At 34.0% G+C, this 21,219-nt stretch overlaps 3 protein-coding genes across 7 annotated transcripts; 1 reads left to right on the plus strand and 2 right to left on the minus strand.

Annotated features, from left to right (window-relative positions):
* Positions 1 to 1,348: 1,348 nt before the first annotated feature.
* LOC114239738 (complex III assembly factor LYRM7) lies at positions 1,349 to 5,349 on the minus strand. 4 transcript variants are annotated; one of them, XM_089729963.1, is made up of 4 exons: positions 5,232 to 5,349; positions 2,967 to 3,110; positions 2,559 to 2,640; positions 1,349 to 1,555 (listed from the first exon to the last, which is right to left on the minus strand). In XM_089729963.1, exons 2-4 carry the CDS (start codon positions 3,072 to 3,074, stop codon positions 1,440 to 1,442), a joined length of 306 nt encoding a protein of 101 aa, XP_089586089.1. In that variant the 5' UTR covers positions 3,075 to 3,110; positions 5,232 to 5,349; the 3' UTR covers positions 1,349 to 1,439. The 4 variants fall into 4 exon arrangements, with proteins under 4 accessions (XP_089586089.1, XP_089586086.1, XP_089586087.1 ...); XM_089729960.1 differs by lacking the exon at positions 5,232 to 5,349 and adding an exon at positions 4,681 to 4,773; XM_089729961.1 differs by lacking the exon at positions 5,232 to 5,349 and adding an exon at positions 3,198 to 3,353.
* On the plus strand, positions 4,837 to 8,820 carry LOC114239737 (solute carrier family 67 member A2). 2 transcript variants are annotated; one of them, XM_028170098.2, is made up of 5 exons: positions 4,837 to 5,103; positions 5,703 to 5,834; positions 6,448 to 6,577; positions 7,304 to 7,522; positions 8,041 to 8,820. In XM_028170098.2, exons 1-5 carry the CDS (start codon positions 5,062 to 5,064, stop codon positions 8,748 to 8,750), a joined length of 1,233 nt encoding a protein of 410 aa, XP_028025899.2. In that variant the 5' UTR covers positions 4,837 to 5,061; the 3' UTR covers positions 8,751 to 8,820. The 2 variants fall into 2 exon arrangements, with proteins under 2 accessions (XP_028025899.2, XP_089586083.1); XM_089729957.1 differs by lacking the exon at positions 4,837 to 5,103 and adding an exon at positions 5,339 to 5,510.
* A 1,297-nt stretch (positions 8,821 to 10,117) lies between these two features.
* Positions 10,118 to 10,569, minus strand: LOC114239739 (protein PET100 homolog, mitochondrial). The gene has a single exon (XM_028170100.2). It carries the CDS (start codon positions 10,402 to 10,404, stop codon positions 10,186 to 10,188), a length of 219 nt encoding a protein of 72 aa, XP_028025901.1. The 5' UTR covers positions 10,405 to 10,569; the 3' UTR covers positions 10,118 to 10,185.
* Positions 10,570 to 21,219: the final 10,650 nt, after the last annotated feature.

The raw sequence follows: 21,219 nt of genomic DNA on the forward strand, positions 1-21,219 counted from the left end.
AAAAAAGCATGAGGCCAATATGTATCATAAATTATTCAGTTCCTACTTACCCTAATGTACTTTCACACCAATACAACATTTATTAAGTGAAAAAAAGAACGCGCTCAGTGTGCTTAGTGCGAGTTTTTTAACGTTCTCGATAGCGTAAAAGTTAGCCCAATTTTGTATGCAGTTGGAACAGCGCCCCTAGCGGCAAACGAAGGCATTTTTTTCTTTTTCTTTCCTAAGCTGATATCCTTGAGAGGCTATATCAGCGTAACCTTAACTAATAGGTGAGCTCACGGGGCTCAAACCTGACGAAGTTGCTAACACGAACCCTTTTTTTTTTTTTTTTTAACGCTGGGGAATCCATTTACGGATACCCGGTCCGGGGGGGTAACGAACCGGGTTATGTCGGACTCCGGCGCCTCCTGAGAGGAAGAGGGGGACGAGAAGGTCCTCCACCTCCCCGAATTCCTCGCAAGAGACTACGCCTTGAAAAAGGCGCGCGAAGCCATTGCTAACACGAACCCTAGCAAGAGCCGTGCTGCGCAGAATCTACCACCGGATCGGAAACGCGACCCACTGAGAAGATCCGGCGAGAAACTCAGTGGGCTGTGTCTGAGGGTTAATTTACTCGTCGAGCCCTTCGTCGCAAGCGCCGGGTTCGACGAGAACGGTGACCGGTGCTTGAAGTACCTAGAAGCACCGTTAGTGGATAGGGAGGATCCGAGATGACGTGTTTGGGGCGACGTCGACTACTTTCCATTCTTTACGTAGGCAAAGAGGCAAACGATCCCATTCCATACCAATATGAGCTAGCTTTTACGCTACCGAGAACGTTAAAAAGCTCGCACTAAGCACACTGATGAATTTGTTGACTGAAGTTGTTTGACTGTAGAAAGTAAATAACGACTCTAATTGTTTAAAATATTGAATTGTCAATAATAATAATAATTGCCATCGATCCTTTTTATGTAGGTGTACCTACTTAATCTTATACTTAATCCGATGGCCGACTTTTTTGAAGGGTGTCTAAATCACGGTGAAACTTCGATCAACATCGAAGCGGTAAAAGATACCGTTTACATATTAATATCACATAGTGGTGAAAGGCTATTTGGTTTAAGCGACATTTATCTTTGTAATCATTAAAGGTTCGTTGATTTGGTATTAGCAACAACAATTCGACGTTTTTAATTGAATTTCAATTAAGTTTACCCCATTCAAATAGGTGAATTTATTATTATTATTTTTCTAAATTACAAACTTTAATTGGCCCTTCTGCAAAGTTGCAAAAATGTCACATAAGCCAAATAGCCTATCACCCTTCGATATAATAAAAACATGGGAATCGTAATTAAAATAATTGTGTATCACATTCTGTTTATTTGTATTTTTTACATTACATTTGCTGTTCTATTCAAGATTGTATTGTTTTAACTAGCCTTATATATCTACTATTTGGTTTTATCTTGACAGCATGGTCGTGGTGCTTCTGTCCCATCTTCTAATATAGCATGATCATTGAAAGGTATGTTGTCTAATTTCACAGTGTCATCGGTAATTCTTGCTTCTGAAATTTTTATCCATTTGGATATTATTTTTGAAAATTTAATTATAAAATTAATTAAATAGGTATAAACAAAAAAGGCAAAAAGCTGAAAAGCTTTAATCATTCCTAAGGCTCAGAACTTCAGGAAATATAATTATTCTCTGATTGTTATCGAGTTACAGAGAAAAATAATTGTAATTTGATTGTGATTTTCAATTTGTTAAATGTTGTGAACTTCCTCATCGCTAACCCATATCAGTTTAATGTAATGTTGTGCTTTAAAACATAAGATGTTCAGTGTATTATGGTTACTATAGTGGTGTTCAAACTCTTCAAAATTTATCAACTGTTTTGAGGAATGTATAACATTAGTTTGTGAATGACTTCCACAATGAGGGAATAACATAGAATAAAAATGAAACCTGCAAAATTTATACATTTGCTTAATCATTCACTCAACTGAGCAATATTTTTTTTAAATATTTTTAATATAGCAAATATTTTTATTAATATTTTTTTAATATATTTTTTTTACTGGTGGTAGGACCTCTTGTGAGTCCGCACGGGTAGGTACCACCGCCCCGCCTATTTCTGCCGTGAAGCAATAATGCGTTTCGGTTTGAAGGCTGGGGCAGCCCTTGTAACTATACTGAGATCTTAGAACTTATATCTCAAGGTGTGTGGCGCATTTACGCTGTAGATGTCTATGGGCTCCAGTAACCACTTAACACCAGGTGGGCTGTGAGCTCGTCCGCACATCTAAGCAATAAAAAAAAATAAAAAAAAAAAAAAAAAAAACTGAATTTAAGTCTCAGTTATTCCTGAGATAAATTTTTAATGTTTCGTACTGTTGGGTACTAGTAAGAGTACTTGTTCTTCTTTTAATAAATTAATTGCCAAGTGTGGGTTGTTGATAGACACGCAAATGAACTGATTTGTTACACAACACATGTGTTTAAGTTCATAATTAAAATAATAAAACATAATACATACTTATATTAAACTATAACAAGGATGTCCTTACCATAAACACCTGGTTTTATTTCTCGGGCTTGAATCACTTGAGTCCTTAATTCCCTTTCTATATCCTCTCCAAATGCAATCATCTGAAAATTAATATTACCATAAGTTTATTATCCTCCTGTTACGCCACAGTTATTAAAATAATAAAAATACAACTGTCTCTTCTAAAAAATTGTGCACATCTGTTACCATTTGTATTATAATTTATTTATTTAATTATTACACTTCATGTAAATTTTGCATTGGCGGACTTAATGCCTAAGGCATTCTCTACCCGTTAACCAAAGGTAGTGCAGAGTAAATTCGTCTGATTTATAGAATATTTTTCTTTGATAGGTACTACTACTAAGTACCTAATACTTAATTATTACTTAATGTTGTTTAACATAAAGCTATATTCACAAAGTACCGCTTTAATCGAGTTTTCATTTTGAACATTTTTGTTTTTGCGAAATTCTTCATTTATTTTTATTCGTGCCGCTAATAAAGCACGTTCGTCGCCTTCGAAGACTTTCATTCTAGTTCTGTGCAATTTCTTGAAGCTTTGTAAAACCTACAAATAAAGTAAACGTTATCCATGTGAAACAAGGCGATTTTAAAAAACAAATTAAAAACAAATCACTAATGATTACATGTTTACCAAACGTCTTGTCATCATTTTCAGTTTAGTCTTTACTAAACCCCTGGTATAATATTTATTATTTAATTAAATTTTCTTTAATGTTTGTTTACATAATGTTTTTTTTTCTTCTTTTACCTAGTCAGTTAAGCAAGGGATACACGACAGATGGGGCCCATACGGTATCGGCTTTAGTTTTTCCATTCCATTTAATTTTTTTATATAATGGTATGGGCCATACTAATGGCCAATTAAGACGAATTACGAAATGGTTTAAAAAAGTAAGTATATATATATTTTTATTGCCGTATAGGCAGACGAACATACGGCCCACCTGATGGTGAGTGGTTACCGTCGCTCATGGACGTCAGCAATGCCAGGGCCAGAGCCAAGCCGCTGCCTAAAAAGCAAGTTTTTTCAGTATATTGGATTTAAGACAAGATTTTAATATACTTTTGGAAGACTCGAGATAACATATCTAGCTATATTGTTTCATTCTTTCACACTTATGAATTATTTGTATTCTTATTCTTATAACAAAGGTTATTTTATTTTATCTCACCTCAGGTAATACAATAATTTCACTTTTCAATTAACAGATTGTTCGGATATCGTTTTAAAGGATTTGTATGTATGGACTAGGTTCCCTTTACCGGTCTAATGAATAACCGAGTAAAATAAATCATACTTTGACGGTTGACCAATAACAATAGAATTTGTGATAGCTATGTACATACGTACCGTATGTACCTACCTAGGTATTTTTATTTTTTAGCTAAACAGTAGACTTGCGCAAAACATCACTCCTCAATGTAATGTGATATGACATCACTTTTACAGACAGGTGATATTACTCGAAAACATTACACATCACTCTTAACATTACTCGGTGCGTTCAATAGATACTGTGACGACGAATACATTGTATCTATACACCCGAATCATTACCTAAGTGATGTGTTGATACACATCACTTAGGTAATGATTCGGGTGTGTCATTACAGTAGTGTATTACAATACAAAGTATGAACTTTGTATTGTAATACACTGTTATATTACTTGACAGAGATTGACTTACTTAATAATATAATAATTTTATTTTTTACTTAATATAATTTATTGTGGGATGAACGGATTTCATATGGCGACTTAGACTGCAAATTGAGCTCGACAATAATGTTAATATACGAGAGCAGTAGATGCATTGTTTCGGCGCGATATCCTCAAAGTGCATCCAAGGAGGACTGTACTTTCATTTAGACGCCGTTATTTCTTTCACTTATTAAACACGCATTAAAACAAATAATAAAACTATCTTCAAACAAGTGCTTAAGTAATTCAAATCAAACACAAAAATTAATATGAAATATTACTAAACAATTACGAGCGACTAGCGATTTTACAAAAGTTGCGAATAAAAAATTAAGTAAGTACTTGCGGGAAACTACCGGCTGGCCGCATGAACAATATAAACACAAATACCTATATTAAAATTCAGACGTACCATAGGTATAAAAATGTACCTAGCGGCCGGGACATACGGTTCCAAATCACTAGGAATAATTCCGTGTCGCTTGCTCATTTATTTTGCGTCGATCGGTCTGTCTCGCTCGCTCGGTTCCGTTCGTGTATTAAGCAACATTACACGACAAAGAAAGAAACATGTTGGGTGATGGTGTGATGTTTGTTTCCTTCGCGTAATGTGTGATGTTGCATTACATCGTAGAGTAATATTACCCGAGTAATATCACTCGCATTACTTACACATGTCTACTAAACAGGTGCAGACAGGTTAAGAGAACTAGATGCGTGTTGTCATCATAAATTAATGGGCTTGAAATGTAATCAGGCGTATATGTTGCTGCCCGTGTAAAATCTATTAATCATGCCTTTTGAAATCTGTTTACTACAAGCAATCTCTTTTTTGGTTTGTCTTTATTGCACATTTTCGATACTTGAAAAAAAAATAACATCAGACATGCACAATCTTGCCCGTTCTGTTTTTGCACTTTTAAAATATAGTATAGGATAGTATTAAATAGTTGTTAAACTCACAAGTTGTAATGTTTTGTGGGTTTTTCTTTCGGTGAGATCATGGTCTCCTACATCTATTTCATAGTATGAAATTCATACTAAGTGGTTACTGCAGCCTACTCACTTCACGTCATAAATCATCTGAGACTGAGACCATATAGGGGTATCTTTTGTGTTGACACAAGATCAGCTTTCAAAGTACATACTTAAACTAAAACATGATTACTTTATGGTAAAAATATACAGAATGGTTGTTGTCCTTCTAGGAATTCTAAGGTTGACTAGGAATATTTTCATGAGGTGAGGATATTACTATGGATGGATCCAGGGCCTCAGGGAGACAACTAAATGAACATGAGGAAATTATTTGGTGTAGCATGCCAATGCTTATTTATTCTAACAAAAGTCCAATAGTCCTTAAAAACATCCATATGCCTCTCATTGGTCTTTATTTGATATATCATTTTCATTTTATATGTTAAATTTTTCTAGGATCTTTTAGCTGTGGGCCTTATAATTCCACTTGTACCTGGCCATGTGAGGAAAATGGGAGCAAACCACATTTATGTGGGTTTACTTGGTTCCATATATGCTGGTTTCCAATTGGGCTCAGGACCACTTATAGTAAGTGTCAAAATAATTACAATGAAATTGAACCTTAAAATCTTTTTAATGCTTTTGGTGGATGTAAGATCTTTTACTTAGAGATAGACTGTAACTGAAGCCTATATACAACTAGGTATATGAATGCTATCATCACTTTGAGATATGAGATTTAAATCTCAATGCTAAATGCTAGGTAGTTGGAAACTCACTAGTGACAATTTCTCTAGTAAATGTGTAAAAGTATAAATATAATGTTGGTTTAGTTTTTATCGTAAAATGTCCCTTCAACCTGGAAATTATTAGTGTTTAATTTTATTTAAAAGAATTGGTACTTGCTTTCCAGAATGTGTACCTAACATAAGGAATCAGGTATATTTAGGTAACTTCAGTGCAGCCTTTTCACAATGTAAAAATGACATTAAAAAAAGTTACCTTTCAGTCATTAAAGCTAATTCAATCATTGATACATTTACTTAGACTTAAAGAAAATTTGCTATTAGGTATAAGAATTAATACTAATAATGCCTTTATAGGAATTATTAGTATTTTATTTAATAAGTTTTTAAGTTAGTATTTTATTATTTAGTATTTATTTAATAATTTTTTGTTTTTTGTATTTGATTAATTTCAGGGAAGTTTGAGTGATCTGAAAGGTAGAAGAACAATACTAATTTTAACATTACTGATATGTAGTGTTGCTTACACAGTACTAGGTCTGACTTCTTCAATACTAGTCATATTACTTCTAAGAGGTGTTTTGGGTAAGATTTTAATATTACATTTATATTAAATTTTCAATAAGTTAAAAATATTATTGTTTAAATATATATTTATATACATACATGTTGAAGAGGTCTATTGTAGTCTATAGAAGCTGAATTTTTAATGAGGAACAAATGATGGTGATATCATAGCTTTGGTACAGGCTGGCTAATGTGCGTGTGAGCTCAGTGTAAGAGGTTCATTTGACCGACCGATAGATTTCTCAATGATCCATCGTACAGACAGACCACTAGCCTAGACACGGTTTTGTGACTCATTGTATCCAAGTACTTTAATTGTTAAAAAACTATTGCTACTGTTCTGTTCATGAAAGATAGAAAAATATTTTAAAGGAAAATTATTTACACCTAGGTACTGATGTACAAACTACAACATCCATGATGCCAGAAGGACCTCTATTCCAGAAGCAAATTTTATACCCTGAAAAAGTATCATTATTTTTAATAGTATTTGCTACTTCTTATGTCAGTGTATTTCATTGCATCAGTTAAAAGCCTAGCTAGCCATAGAGGTCTTATAACTAACTGTCAATGGTCAGTGAACAGAATATGGAACTTATTGACTGGTATATGAAAATCAGCAATAGTTAGAGAATGTAAACCACTGGTGCTAAACTGTGAAGGAAATTGTCCAGATAACCAGACAAGTAACCAATCTTCAAACATCAGTTTGATATGTTAACTAATTGGATCTCTACATTTCAGGTTTCTTCAAACAAACCCAAATGTTGGCCAAGGCTTTAGTGCCTGATTATGAAAACAATGAGCAAAAACAGGCTGAAATTTATGGTAAAATGGCTGCAATATCTGGAGTAGGTATTACATTGGGGCCTATGATTGGTGGTCATATTATGGAAGACAATCCAAATGGTGCATTTATGTTTATTGCTTTTATAGTCGGAATATGTTTTATTTTTAATGCTGGTAAGTTTCTAACCTTTTGCCTAGCAATGTTATTTTAAATGAATGTTACGACCCTACATAAGTAAAGTAGTTGTGCAACAACTTAAAATACAATGTATCTTTATTTTTAATTATTTAAGCCCATAACCAACATAGTTATAAAGTAATATACATTAAATAGGAAATATAAAAAGTAATCTGCTAATTCTGTTATAGTAAATAATAGTAATCGGCACGAATCTTGAGCTCTCTACAAAAGAGTGAGGGGCTGTGGGCATCATATACTACCTACTTATTGTTCAGGTCAAAAATAAATCAATCAATTTTATGTTGTGATTAAAAAAAAATGAATAATAGGTACCTACTTCATAAACAAGCAATGAATCTTTTTAGATTTTTGTGTTATGTGGTCTGGTTGCCTTTGTGTGACAGTTGTTCAAAGCTAAAAAAGCATTATTTATACGATATATCAGAATTATAAGAATCTTAATTTATCAATAATGGATCCCTTACACCTTGTATTTTTGTTTGTGTTTTAGCTCTTGTTTGTTTCCTGCCAAAGCCAAAGCACAGTAAGAAGCCATCAAAAAGAAACAAAACAAAAGATGTTCTCTCTGAGAATTTAGTGTTATCACTTTTTAACAGTTTCAAACAATCATTTGTTGTATTGTACAGCATAAATTGGTCTAAATATTGGGACATTTTTTTATATAAAGCTTTAGTTGGGTTTGCAATGGGGGTCTACTATTCTAATTATGCTTTATATTTGAAAACTACATATGACTTGTCTCCCAAATATGTGGGTTATGTTATATCATTCCAAGGTGTTATGGGTTCTATTTCTAGTTATTTTATAGGATACATAAATAGTTTCTATAAACAGGATGTAGACTACAGCTTAAGGAGTTTACATGTGTTTTTGTTATTAAGTATTTCATTGACAGGGTTAATAGTATCAATAAATGTGTACAATTATGTAATATGGTTGATTCCTTTAGCTATGGGTAATGCAGTTAGTAGGTTGGTAACATTAGAAATGGTGCTAAAAAGGAGTGATGGTGATCATAGAGGCACATTAATAGGCGCTTCCAACAGTGTCAGATCTTTATCTGGAGTGGTCGCACCTATGGTTGCTGGGTTTACAGGGCAATTTTTAGGAGTTTCATATGTGATATATGCTTCATTGGCACCCACAGTACTGGGTCTTGTGATGAGTTACCATTATAGAACTAAAAGGAAAGTTGACTAATTGTATGATTATATTTTACAATTTTATTGTAAATAATTTCATGAGTTACATAAATGTTTTGTTGAAGAAATCTTTGCTTTTAATTTAAAAACTACATCGCCTAATATTTTAAAAATATTAAGTTACACAATAACTCAGATTATTCTGTTCTTTTTTTAGAGGCTTGTTTATTTATTAAATTATTTATCTTAGTATATAACCTAGATTTCTTGAAGCTGATTATACATAGATACAGATCAAGCTAATAAAAACATAAAATCAATAATTTTATTAAATAATTAATAAAGGCCCTATGGACATAACTTCAGTAGTTGTGCATATGGGTGGTTATCAGAGCCGATAAACATTAAATTATATGTTTCCATGACACAAGGTGTAAGTTTGAATTGTGTAGACAGCTCCTTAGGAGAAATAGGCTAACTAGTGAAAGCTACACAAGGCACCCTACCAGCAGTATGATTGATATTAAGATACAGAAAAAATGCTTAAAATTGAAGACAAGCTAGCTGAGCAGTAGCCAGTAGTAGCAAAGTCAAACAATTTTGTAAGACATTTTATTAGTACACTGAATGCAGTGTCACTAACCTAGGTGAGTATTATTACCACACAAAATAATAGGCTACCTTCTTCTTTTTGGGGTCACTGCAATGTGTCCTCATCTTCCATTCAGGTCTATCATACTCTTTAACACAGTCCATGGGATTTTATACCTTCACCTTCTCACATTACTATCTACTTTCAAACTCAGGGTCTTTTAGCCAAATGATCATCTTGTTTTCGCATAACATGCACATACTACAATAACCATGAAGAGACAGTCAAAAACACCCGTGATCTTACTGAAATAGTGTTATTGGTTTTAGAGATGATACACTACTAATGAATTATTGGTCAATCCTGCCCAAATCAAATGTAAGGTAATGTTCACAAAAAACACTGAATTTAACAATAAGATGTGAGCTATTTTGGAACAATAATTAACAGCAAGTTGATATGGAACAGCCACCAGATTAGATTATGAATATAATTTTTTAGCAATATCGCAAAATAAACACTATACTAAAGTTATTCATGAATGATTTCCATAATGAAGGAATAACACAATATTAATATGTCACATACTTAGTACAGTTAATAATGTTCTAGTTTTAAGGGTGAGTTTACTGTTGTAGAAGGGAGCTTTAGATTTGACATTATGATGTCTATGGGCCTTTAAAAGCATTTAAGACCAGGTGAGCCATAAGCTTGTTGATCCATCTGTAAAATTACCTGATGAATCCAAATTGAATGAGCTTCCTTAATACACACTATAGTATGAATTTCGTTACCTTCAATTCATTGAAATAGTAATGAAATAATAGTAATAATTAAAGTACATAATGTATTTAATAACGTTTGACAACAAAAACTAAATTATATTATTTATAAACTTTGTTCACTTGGATTCCAGACTTTGCATTTGTTTCTTCCTCATATCCTGTATTAATTTTTGAATCGCTTCTCTATCATGTTGGTTTTCTGGTGGGAAGATTTGTCTTTTTGTATTGGTTACCCATTCTTCAAAATATTTTGGTTGGTTGAAAAAAAAGAACAATCCAACAGGAAACGATGTGTACATAGCCATCCTACCCACTTCTAGTTTCCAATTACCCATAGTTTAAAAATTTATTTTCAGATTCTCAGAACTTAAATTGTTGTATTTAGATTTTTCTCTAATAAATATCTTATCGCAATTTATCACATCCACAGATTATTATAATTTATAATATATTCAAAGTTTTTTTTTTTTTTTATGGTATCACGCATTTTCAAAGTTTATGAGTCTCCGTATTTATGGCGGCTGTACACACTCGCCGAGTCTCGGCCGATATGGCCCTCGACGAGAGCGTTCCTGTACTGAAATTACCGCAGTAATAGACGTAGAACTTGCTGCTGCTGTTTTTCTTTGTGCTCGGATTATAATTATTTACAAATTTACCACAAAAAGAAAAAAACTTAAATAATCCATGGCGAAGAAGATGTTGGATAGTTACTATGCACCGTATATATTATTGCTCAGATGGGTGCTCACAGGCCACCTGGTGTTAAGTGGTTACCGGAGCTCATAGACAACTACAACGTAATGCGCCGCCCACCTTGAGATATAAGATCTAAGGTCTCACTCAGTTGCCCCGCTCTTCAAACCGAAACGCATTACTGCTTCACGGCAGAAATAGGCAGGGTGGTGGTACCTACCCCTGCAGACTCACTAGAGGTCCCCCACTAGTAAAAATAAGTTTAAACTTAAAACTTAACGATAATACTGAATAAGCAAGTGTGTACATGATAGCTCTTGTTTGCTTCGTGAGACCCCACGAGTTCCTTTGATTCGGGCGCAAAAAACCGACAAGCAACCGCGGATAAGTGAGGCAAGACGCGCAAGAGTGAGACAAGACAAGAGCACCATGTACATTATACACACTCGCTCTCGGTCTGCTTCGGGGTGTCTCGACTTGATGAGTGTGTACAACCGGCATTAAAGATATGTCACACCATAGATAATACACGTAATATTTGAGATGTCTAACTGGAAAGGCGATAGTTTCAAACCATACAGCTTTATCTTTTTCATATTCTTTTTTATGAAATATGTTAAGGACCAAAATGAAATGAAGTTGATTATTTTATGACATTAATAAATTGGGATGAAATTAAATGGAACGAGATGATATGGGTAGAAATAAACTCCTAGTAAAATGTTCGATAGTTACCTGAAACTTTTTCAGTGGACTTTTTGAAAGATGCCAGAAGTTACGTTCAGCGGCTTTGGTTCATTTTCCCACATTTGTGCACTTTTGTAGATAATAAACACTAAATTACCGTTATTATACATTTAAACACGAAGAAACATTAAATTAACAAAATAAAACAATTCAACCAACTCTGCTCCTTGCATTCGCACCAAAAAGTATTATTACCTAATTATTGTTAATTGGATTTCACATGTGATAATTATAGGCAACTACGGTAGCTATCACAGTAGTTGAACTAATTAATTATACAATCCCTACCTATAATTATGGAAATACATAATTTCACCATAAATTAATGCCATAATTACGAGTACGTCTGAAGTTTTAGTTTTACTCGTTAAATCGTGTGGCTTATAAGATATTAATAAAATTTATATATGTAATTCCTTCAACTAATAATACTACACATAGCCAAAGAGAATGCAGAGAGAGAATATACTTTCTTGTACACCAAAACGCAATTGACCTTGTTAATCGCTTGGATGGTGAATGAACGCTCAAACAATGTTGAAGAATGTTTAGGAATTTGTAATCTTTAAGTTATCTGATGATCTCACAGAATCACAAAGGGCCTCGAAAGGTTCCTTGAGATGTGTTGGGGGAATGGAGGGTAAAATATATTACAATTTAGTAAAGAAAGAATATAAGTACATATAACGACGAAGGTAAATTGTCAACCACTTGACTTAAGAACGGAATTCATATACCTATATGATCCACTGAAGTAGGAAACCTATGGAAATGAAAAATTCGTGCCACTGTGACGTCATCTGGCCACAAAACATGGCGGTTTTAGTGCTGCCCAGAAGATTTTAATGTTAGTAGGTTTTATCGATAAACGTTCTTAGCTCATTTTATTTTAAATATTGTTGAGTGAATGTATTTGTAGAATTTATACTTTAATAGGAAGTAAGTATATTGTTATGTGCAAAGATGATGTGATTTAGATATTATGTGAAATCTAAGACGAGTTCGTGCTTCAAATTTGCCAAGTAAACGATATGACGATTTTTAAAATTTGCTACACTGATTTTATAAAGTTGTCGTTTGCCGCAAAACATAAAGATATGGCGTAGTACAGTGCCATCTGCCCATTTCTAGCATGCTGAATGTTATCGTATTTTGAGTACGTGTTTTTCTTAGACTATTACAATCTATTTTAATTGTTTTGCTGACCTAAAGTCCGTAGCACACTACCGCAGCGCACCTCAAGGAAGGTACGCCGCACCATTTGAATCACTCTCACTTGAGAGTGATTCAAATTTTAAACTTATCAAGGGATCGCCTGATAAAAAAAAAACACCTACAGAACATTTATGCGTTAATAAAATTACAAACGTCATTCCTTGTGACTTCCTCTCTAAAATCACTTAATTATTAAATATTTAACGAGTTGACAATAGTGTTATAAAACTATTTTATTTAAATAGTTCCGACGACTTTCTTGAGATCCTATAAAATATGTTTTAATTATTATTTTTGTATGTTTTAAGCATGATAAAATAAGAAATTTTATATAAGCAATCATATTAAATCGATATCAAAGTCAATAAATAATGTACAACCCAAAACAGACGGCCGAACTGACGTGACAATGACATTTGGCGCGCTAAACATGGCGGATTTTCGGCCTCATTAGACGGAGACGGAGACATTTACGTATATTCATGTTTCATTTTATGTACGCACTGAAATACTGTTATATTGTTTTCCTGCGAGTTAAAGTGCTGAGTAAGAACGAGATAGATATATGTTTATGTATGTGGCTTCAAAATGGGTGCTATTTATATAAGAAATTGTACGTATAGAACAATATCTCGTGTCCCTACTATATAGGTCTATGATATGATCATATTTAATCAATCATAGCTAAGTAAACCAAATACGAATTTGATACTGACGTTTTGTAGCCGCTTAGGTTTATCAAATTGTTTTTCGGCTCGATCAAGATTATCTGAATTGGCGTAGTTAAGGATTGGAAGAAAGGCTGTGCAAGCGCAGCCTCAGTGCCGGTTGGAAGAAAATTTCATATCTGTCTATGAGATCCATATGATACAATCAATTTCCGCTAAAATCTTGTCTGTGCGTTTGTTAAAAGTCTTAAATAAAAATGTACCTACCACTACTATACTAGACGTAAAATCAATGTGTTATTATTTTAAACCAACAAAATTACATTTCCCTTAGTAATGAGTGGCAGGCAGTTAAATTGCTTGTGGTTACCTTCCACAATAATTTCCTCTCTTTGTAACAACTGCTCCTTACAGGAATGCAACCGAAAAACAACAAAAAAAATTTTTTTACGTGTATTGAACAAGTTTAGATAATTTGGGTTATTAAAATTCGTCTTATTTTGTGAATAAAATACGATGTAGGTAACATTTGGGCATAGATTACCTAATACCTATATAATTTTAGGTCGAAACAGTACCTATTGCTAACGTTCAATAGTGCACCCTAATTATTGTTATCTCACACAACAAACAATTTTTTTTTGTTCTTCAAATATTTTTTATGAATCCAAAATGTGACTGTAGTTACGTAGCCGGAAATCACAAACCCAAAGCATAATAGGTGTGTGATTGTAGTCTGAACAGTTATCTCTGCTACTTCGTTTTATATTTTAGTACGTCCACCATTCAACCTTTGCGAACGGTAGTTTACCATTCGCAGAGGTCTCAGTGGTAAACAGTCCCCGTCGCCCTAAGCACGTCATTTCAGATCCTTCCGATCCACTATCGGTGCTTTTATTTATTTTTTATGAATGAAGGATTACTGGTGGTCTTTCCAGTTTCACCAGGACAGGTGGGTGAGCAAAGGCTCAGCCAGAAGGGGTGGGATTTGATAACAGTTGCCTGATCACTTTCAAAGAAGACCTAACAACTCAAAGACAGCTTCGCGAATGAATCTACTACCGGATCAGAATCGCGATCCGCTGAGAAGATCCGGCTAGAAACTCAATGTGCTGATGCATGGGTTAGATTGCACGTCGAACTATTTGCCGAGTTCGACGATTAGGGTTACCGTGGTTCCTAAGCCTGTTCCTAGCGTTAGAGCTGAAGGCGTCTAGTGCAAAAGTTATTGGATCTGATGGATCCGTAAGGTCGTATCTAGGGCGTCGACGGTGACTAGCTCCTGTGTGATCAGGATTCGGGAAGCACGGTGCTTTTAGGTAACACAAGTACCGGTCATCGTTCTCGTCGAAGCAGTCACTTGCGACAAAGGGTTCGGCGAGCAAATTAGCACTCAGTCACAGCCTATTTAGTTTCTCGCCGGATCTTCTAATAAAGTCAAAGCTAATCCAGTTACAAATTAATTCAACGTCTAGTACAATAGGTAGGTAGCACTTTGCCACTACAAAACGAATCAAATCAGAAAACTCTTCACTGCGGTTTCGTGGTTGGAATTAGGTAGAATGCAATGTGCACAACATTGTTATTCTGAGTTATAATCGAATTAACTGTTTTTGCAAATGCTAAATTAAGGCACGGGACTCTCTTCCTTGTACTGTTTTTGATTAACGATTGCGCTTACTGCGTTTTTATGCTAATACATAATTGGCACTGCACCAAAAAGGTGTTATTTAGGATTATTAGGATCAAGTCATTAGGAAATTATTATTTTTCCTAGTAAGGATTAAATCGGATGAAATTAATTACATATTATAAATTAAACTAGTTCTTGTGAGTGCAGTGGTTTTTTTTGTAATAAATATATAATACGTACTTATATAGCTAATAACACACACCGAATAATAGCAAACAAATCTGTTCATCACACGAATTCAGTGTTTGTGTTCATACGATGTGGGAATCGAACCCATGATGACCCTCGGCGCAATATTCAGGTGCCGATTATCGATTGAAATGCGCATTGATTCATGGGGAAATTCGCTACTGCGAAACTTAATAGGTGGAAGTTGTTTGGTAGACCGAAGATACAAAAGTTCGGAGCTTGAATTTGTTATTCTATTTTTTTATTGCCTTTGTTGACAGACGAGTATACGGCCCACCTAATATTAAGTGGTTACCGTCGCTTATAGACGTCAGCAATACGAGGGGGATAGCTAAGTCGCAATATTTAAACTTATCTGGAAAATGTTGTTAACAAAATTCAGGAGTCTGTCAAATATCTTGTGTTCTTTATTAGCTAATCGCTACACGTCTGTATCTATAGTTTTAATTTTGTTTTTATTTAAAATATATTTTGATATCAATTTATTTAAACCGAATTATCTGGCAGTTGTTGTTTTAATGTCCTTTAAACATTTTCTTTCATGAACACTTATCACGTTATTTATAGTAAGTACTTTGGATACAAAAGATACCAAAGTTACGAAAGATTATCGGCTTACGATCAATACAAAGTAAAATATTTCTGCTTATTATTGATGCCTTTGTTGCGGTGCCGAGAGCGAGGAACTTCTCTCTGCAGGGGTCGGTGTTGATACAAAACGATTTCAATTTGTACCATTGCATAATTTGGAAAACTAAATTATTCATGTTGCATTATGAATGACGACCACGGTCGGATAGCGATGGGAGATAAAGACTTCCCAAACATTACGCAACACGACCTTGCGTTGCAGTTCGCAATCACTGTGAATGTGGGAACCAAAATACGCTCTCTTGACTCCTTATCAATCATCAGCGACCTTAGCGCCTAGCGGGAGTTCCACGTAGCTTGATTTTGGTCATGGTGCATTCAGATGCATTCAAAGCTGCTACCAACATTAGAGTGTTAAGAAAAAGCGCCTGTTAAGTCAAACCAAGATCAAATAAATATCGAATACAGAAATTGGTGCGTCATTACCTACTGAAAATGAAATATAGTAAGAAAATGATCACTGATTAATTCCTAGGAGTTGTTGTAGTTTGTATAGTTCTACATCGGAATCAAATTATATTGTAACTGAAAAGAAGTTATGTCCATTAACTTTGTATAATTTTCCCACACTTGTGTAATTTCCTAAAGACCGTTACGTTTAATAAGCCACCATTATTGTTCAGAAAAACCTGTTGACTCTTTAGTGTATAATGTTGGGTGAGTAATCGAGTTCCAGTAGTAACATTAAAAAACAAATTAGAAAGAGCGTAGACAGATTTGGTTGCCCCTACATCCTACCCGCAATCTTCTGAAGCTTACCACAGTTACTAGCTAATCACGATTATGGTGCTTGCAACACGCCGGTATATATCGGGAACTTACTAAATGTGAAAAATCAGGGTAAAAAGCTAATAAATAACATTTTTTTAATGTAGATTGCCGCGAAAGTTTAACACAGTTCGTGAGCTTTTGCGATTAATATTTTTTTTTAGAACAGATTTCATCTAAGTACTCGTACGTGCTTCTTAAAATTTGCGAAGAACTTATTTAAAATTTATACGTTAGTATTCTGTAGACCACGAAAGCTGCCATATAATTAATTTTAATTGTCTGTGATGGGGTTTATAAATGATTAAATTTTATTTTATGACATAATGATCGAAATTATGCAGTATTTTTGCATATCGAAAAATCAATTACGGTTGCCATCGGTCGGTTTCCACAGATTTAATAGCTACTGATTGTTTCAGACTATTGTTGACCTCCATCTGTATTCGTTGTTTTGGCGTAGACCTTTAAAAATACTAAAGTTTAAACCTAGCAACACGTGCAATTATTATTATATCAATATAATATGATTGTAGCAATTGTCTATCTGTTTTTGAACTTTGAATTTTAAGCAACTTTTTTATTGCCCTTGTAGGCAGACGTCAAATCAAGTCGGCAGTTGGCGGCTGTTTACATGAGTGTACCAGACTCACAACAAACCGAGAAGAGTGGCGATTGCTCGCATAACATCTGCCCACAGCAATGATACTGATTAACGACCACGACCGCTCCGGCTAGAGTGATACGACAAAGGAAAAACGAAAAGCCATCTGATGGTGAGTGGTTATCGTGGCTCATGGACGTCAGCAATGCCAGGGGCCGCCGACTAGAGCTAAGTACTCTCCACAAGCCTCGTTTGAAGAAGGACATTGTCACAGCGCTCGGGAAACATCATGGAAGTGAGTTCATTCTAAAGCTGGTTTGAGGTGGTATGGATAAAATTAGTTTAGGTGGCGGGCGGTACGATGATAAAAATGAGATGATGGGACCATATTAATCAATTCCTCAGAGCATTCCCCATGAAGCACACGGTACAAAACACAGGAGAGCTTCTCAATAATATCGTGTTACTACTTATGTATATGTAAATTATTTCACTATATCATTTATATATTAAGTTTTTTTTTGTTTATTGCTTAGATGGTGGGATGAGCTCACAACCCACCTGATGTAAGTGATTACGTGATTACCGGAGCCCATAGACATCTACGATATAAATACCGTCACCCACCTTGAGATATGAGTTCTAAGGTCTCAGTGTAGTTACAACGGCTGCCCACCCTTCAAACCGAAACGCATTACTGCTTCACGGCAGAAATAAGCAGGGTGGTGGTACCTACCCGTGCGGACTCACAGCTGGTCCTACCACCAGTAATTACACAAATTATAATTTTGGGGTTTGATTTATATTACACGATGTTATTTCTTCACCGTGTAATTCAATGTACATTTGTTAAGCACGTATTTCATTAGAAAATTGGTACCGATTGAATTCAAACACCGGTGCATCACAAGATACGAATGCATCGGACGTCTTTAGGCCACGACGACTTCAAAAATATTACAATTTACAATTAATTACATTATTAATGTTGAATGATTACCTAGCAAAATGAAGTTTGTTGTATCACGAATTTGAACAGGAAAATAATTTGTGGTCAATCTTAATTTTTACTGGGAGGTACTATTTATATCAAGTTATGTAATTACCTATCATGACACAGGGAATATTCTACAGTCTATCCTGCCAGCATAGAGTTAGTAGGTACTTATTAACTCCATGCCTGCCAGATAACTACAGCACGCCAGAGAGTACTTTTCTATTATTTTAGTTCTTTATAAAATGAGAGTACATGCTTTTTTTTATATTTATGTGTGTATTGCATTGTATTTTTTATATCTTTACTTATTTGTGTATATTTCATAAACAAATACAATTTGTCAATCTTATTGGAATGCATAATTGGAACCATATTGAAATTGTTCAATATCTTTAAATTATTATTATTATTACGTACTCTAGTAGTAAACTTTTCTGTTTACAATCACTTAATCAAAAAATCAAAAAAAAAATATATTTATATGTGCCGATAATTATTTTTAAAGATTTACATTTAAATAAATATGCCTAAAGATGTTTCTCGCCCGGACTGTGATCGAATTCATATCCAATAAAACATTGAATGGGATACTTTATAATATTCTATTGAAAGGATACGGTTCCTTTTGTTATGCAAATAATATAATATGTATGCTGTATTTCCGCTCGTCATGATCGCACCTTTGATCAAGCGTGGTATGACAAACTATTTCATTTCATCATCGCCCACTGAGCTCAGTTGGTCAGTAGATGTGATAGCCAGTTATAATATACTATCTTAAAGAATAAAACCTTAGGTATATTATTGTCGGTAGAGTAGAAAAGCTTCGAGCACAACAAGTGTGACTTTTTATAGATACACTCAACTAGGAAGATAAACTCACACTCCTCTCCCTTTCCGCTTGCTGCTTGGTTAAGGCTATCTCATAAATTAGTAGGTGATTATGAGAGCCTCTAATATATCTCTCTAATAACGATACCTACGAATGGGTGCCATACCCTCGTTGAGAAATAAGGTCGTACCTTGTGATCGAAACTAAAGTTATAGGTGACATGTGGTGACAATTTAGGGTAGGTAGTTAGGTAGGAGGGTGGGTAAACTTTTATCTTTAAAAATGAACAGTGTGGAATATTTAAATTAATATAATATTATTTTTTGTGTTTAACATGTTTTCTTTTGTTGGATTTTTATGTATGACCACTCAAATAATTTCCAGGTGGGTAGGTTTGCTATTGGAAATTTATTGGTCGATATTTCTGTTCTTAGTTTAGCTCTCTCTAGCTCGTAGTTCAAGTTAAGGGTCACAATTATAGTGCACATTTGAAATAATACCAGCAATTTGTCATTGGAATTATTAGTTCCGCTTTATTTGCAATGTTTGTTCCATTAAGCTATTTCGATCTCACTGAAGCACAATCAAATAAATATAAAAAAATCTGCTTAAGATTTACTTGGCAAACGAAAATATAATCAAGTTTCAGAAATTTGTGCAAAGGACAATGCCCATTTTCTATGGGCGTTTGGGCCCCTAAAAAAAGTTGTCGAGTCATGATGGTTTTAACTTAATTTGATAGACAAGGAAATATCGTTTCATATTCAGAAAACTATTTTTATATTCTCATCCAGGTTTAAGAGAAATCTGTTTTTTTCTGCAGCTAAAATTAAGTTGTTAATTGTTTTCTTCGAAATCAATAATCGCTCTCATCATTAATTACAGTATTAAATAAGTTAATTGTGGTTAATGTTGCTAGAAATAAGCCCTTACATACATTTTATTATTATTATATCCTCATAATAATAATAAAATGAAATGAAATCCGGAAGTCGGCAACGATATTGTTGTTGTTGTTTTTAAATTCGCCAATAAGCAGGCAAAGAGAGTAGCCTATACAGCCTAATCTGTCGTAGTTATATTTTTTTATGTCGTTAATCGTGAACAACGATTATTGACGTTTAATACACAAAACAACACCCAATTTATATATTATACATCACAATAAGCTATTAAAAAAACATTAAAATAAAACTTCAAGTGACGCTTCACTCGGGTTGCTGTCAAAACTCTGATCATATTTAATAAGAATAGAGTAATAGTAGGTCATTGAGATTTTTACTAATGGAATCATTCATATCTAAAGATAATCAATAATTCATGGTATTAAGTAATAATTATTATAACAATATATAAATATTGAATTGAACAAAAATAAACTAAAAAGTCTGTGAATTATAACCATTAGCTATTTTTTTTAATTTATTGTTCAAGTCACAGGCAACTCTTTCGTTTGGCAGCATATAGGTTTACTATAAGGCTGTATGGGCTAAGCCCTTTGCCTATTGGCGAATTTAAAAACAATGGCACTCAGTTTTAGGATGTTAACAATTAAGTAATTTATTTTTTTGTAAAACAATGCCAGGGTGAAAGAAATGTTGATACATAAACTAAACAACGTGAAAAATTAAGTCATAGTTTTTCAAGTACAAATAGTTTTGACATAAAGTTGGCCCACTTTTGGGCATTGTCCTTTAGGTGGCTGTCAATTTGCCTTCGTCGGAATGCTCATATCCTTTTTCTGCTATAAACTTCATTACCTTTAGTCCTTTCATATCTCAAAAGACGCTTTGAGTTTGTCCATCACACATCATATCCCTGAGATCATCGGAAAACATGCAATTAATTATGTGAGTCCGTATACGATAAAGTTTTATGATCATTTCTTCACTGTCCATGTATGTATACGACACTAAATTCCTTCAAAAGACTTATTAAGGATTTTATTAATTATTATCCCATTAGTTGTCAATCTATTTTAATATGTATTAGGGTTATTAGTTTAAAAAGAATTGCTTTTATGCGTCATAGGTATTTTGTAAATGTATGTTTGTATTTTTAAATGTAAGCGGTACTTATATTAATGTTTT

Source organism: Bombyx mandarina, chromosome 09 (genome assembly GCF_030267445.1).
Source record: "Bombyx mandarina strain Sakado chromosome 09, ASM3026744v2".
In the NCBI taxonomy this organism is placed as follows: domain Eukaryota; kingdom Metazoa; phylum Arthropoda; class Insecta; order Lepidoptera; family Bombycidae; genus Bombyx; species Bombyx mandarina.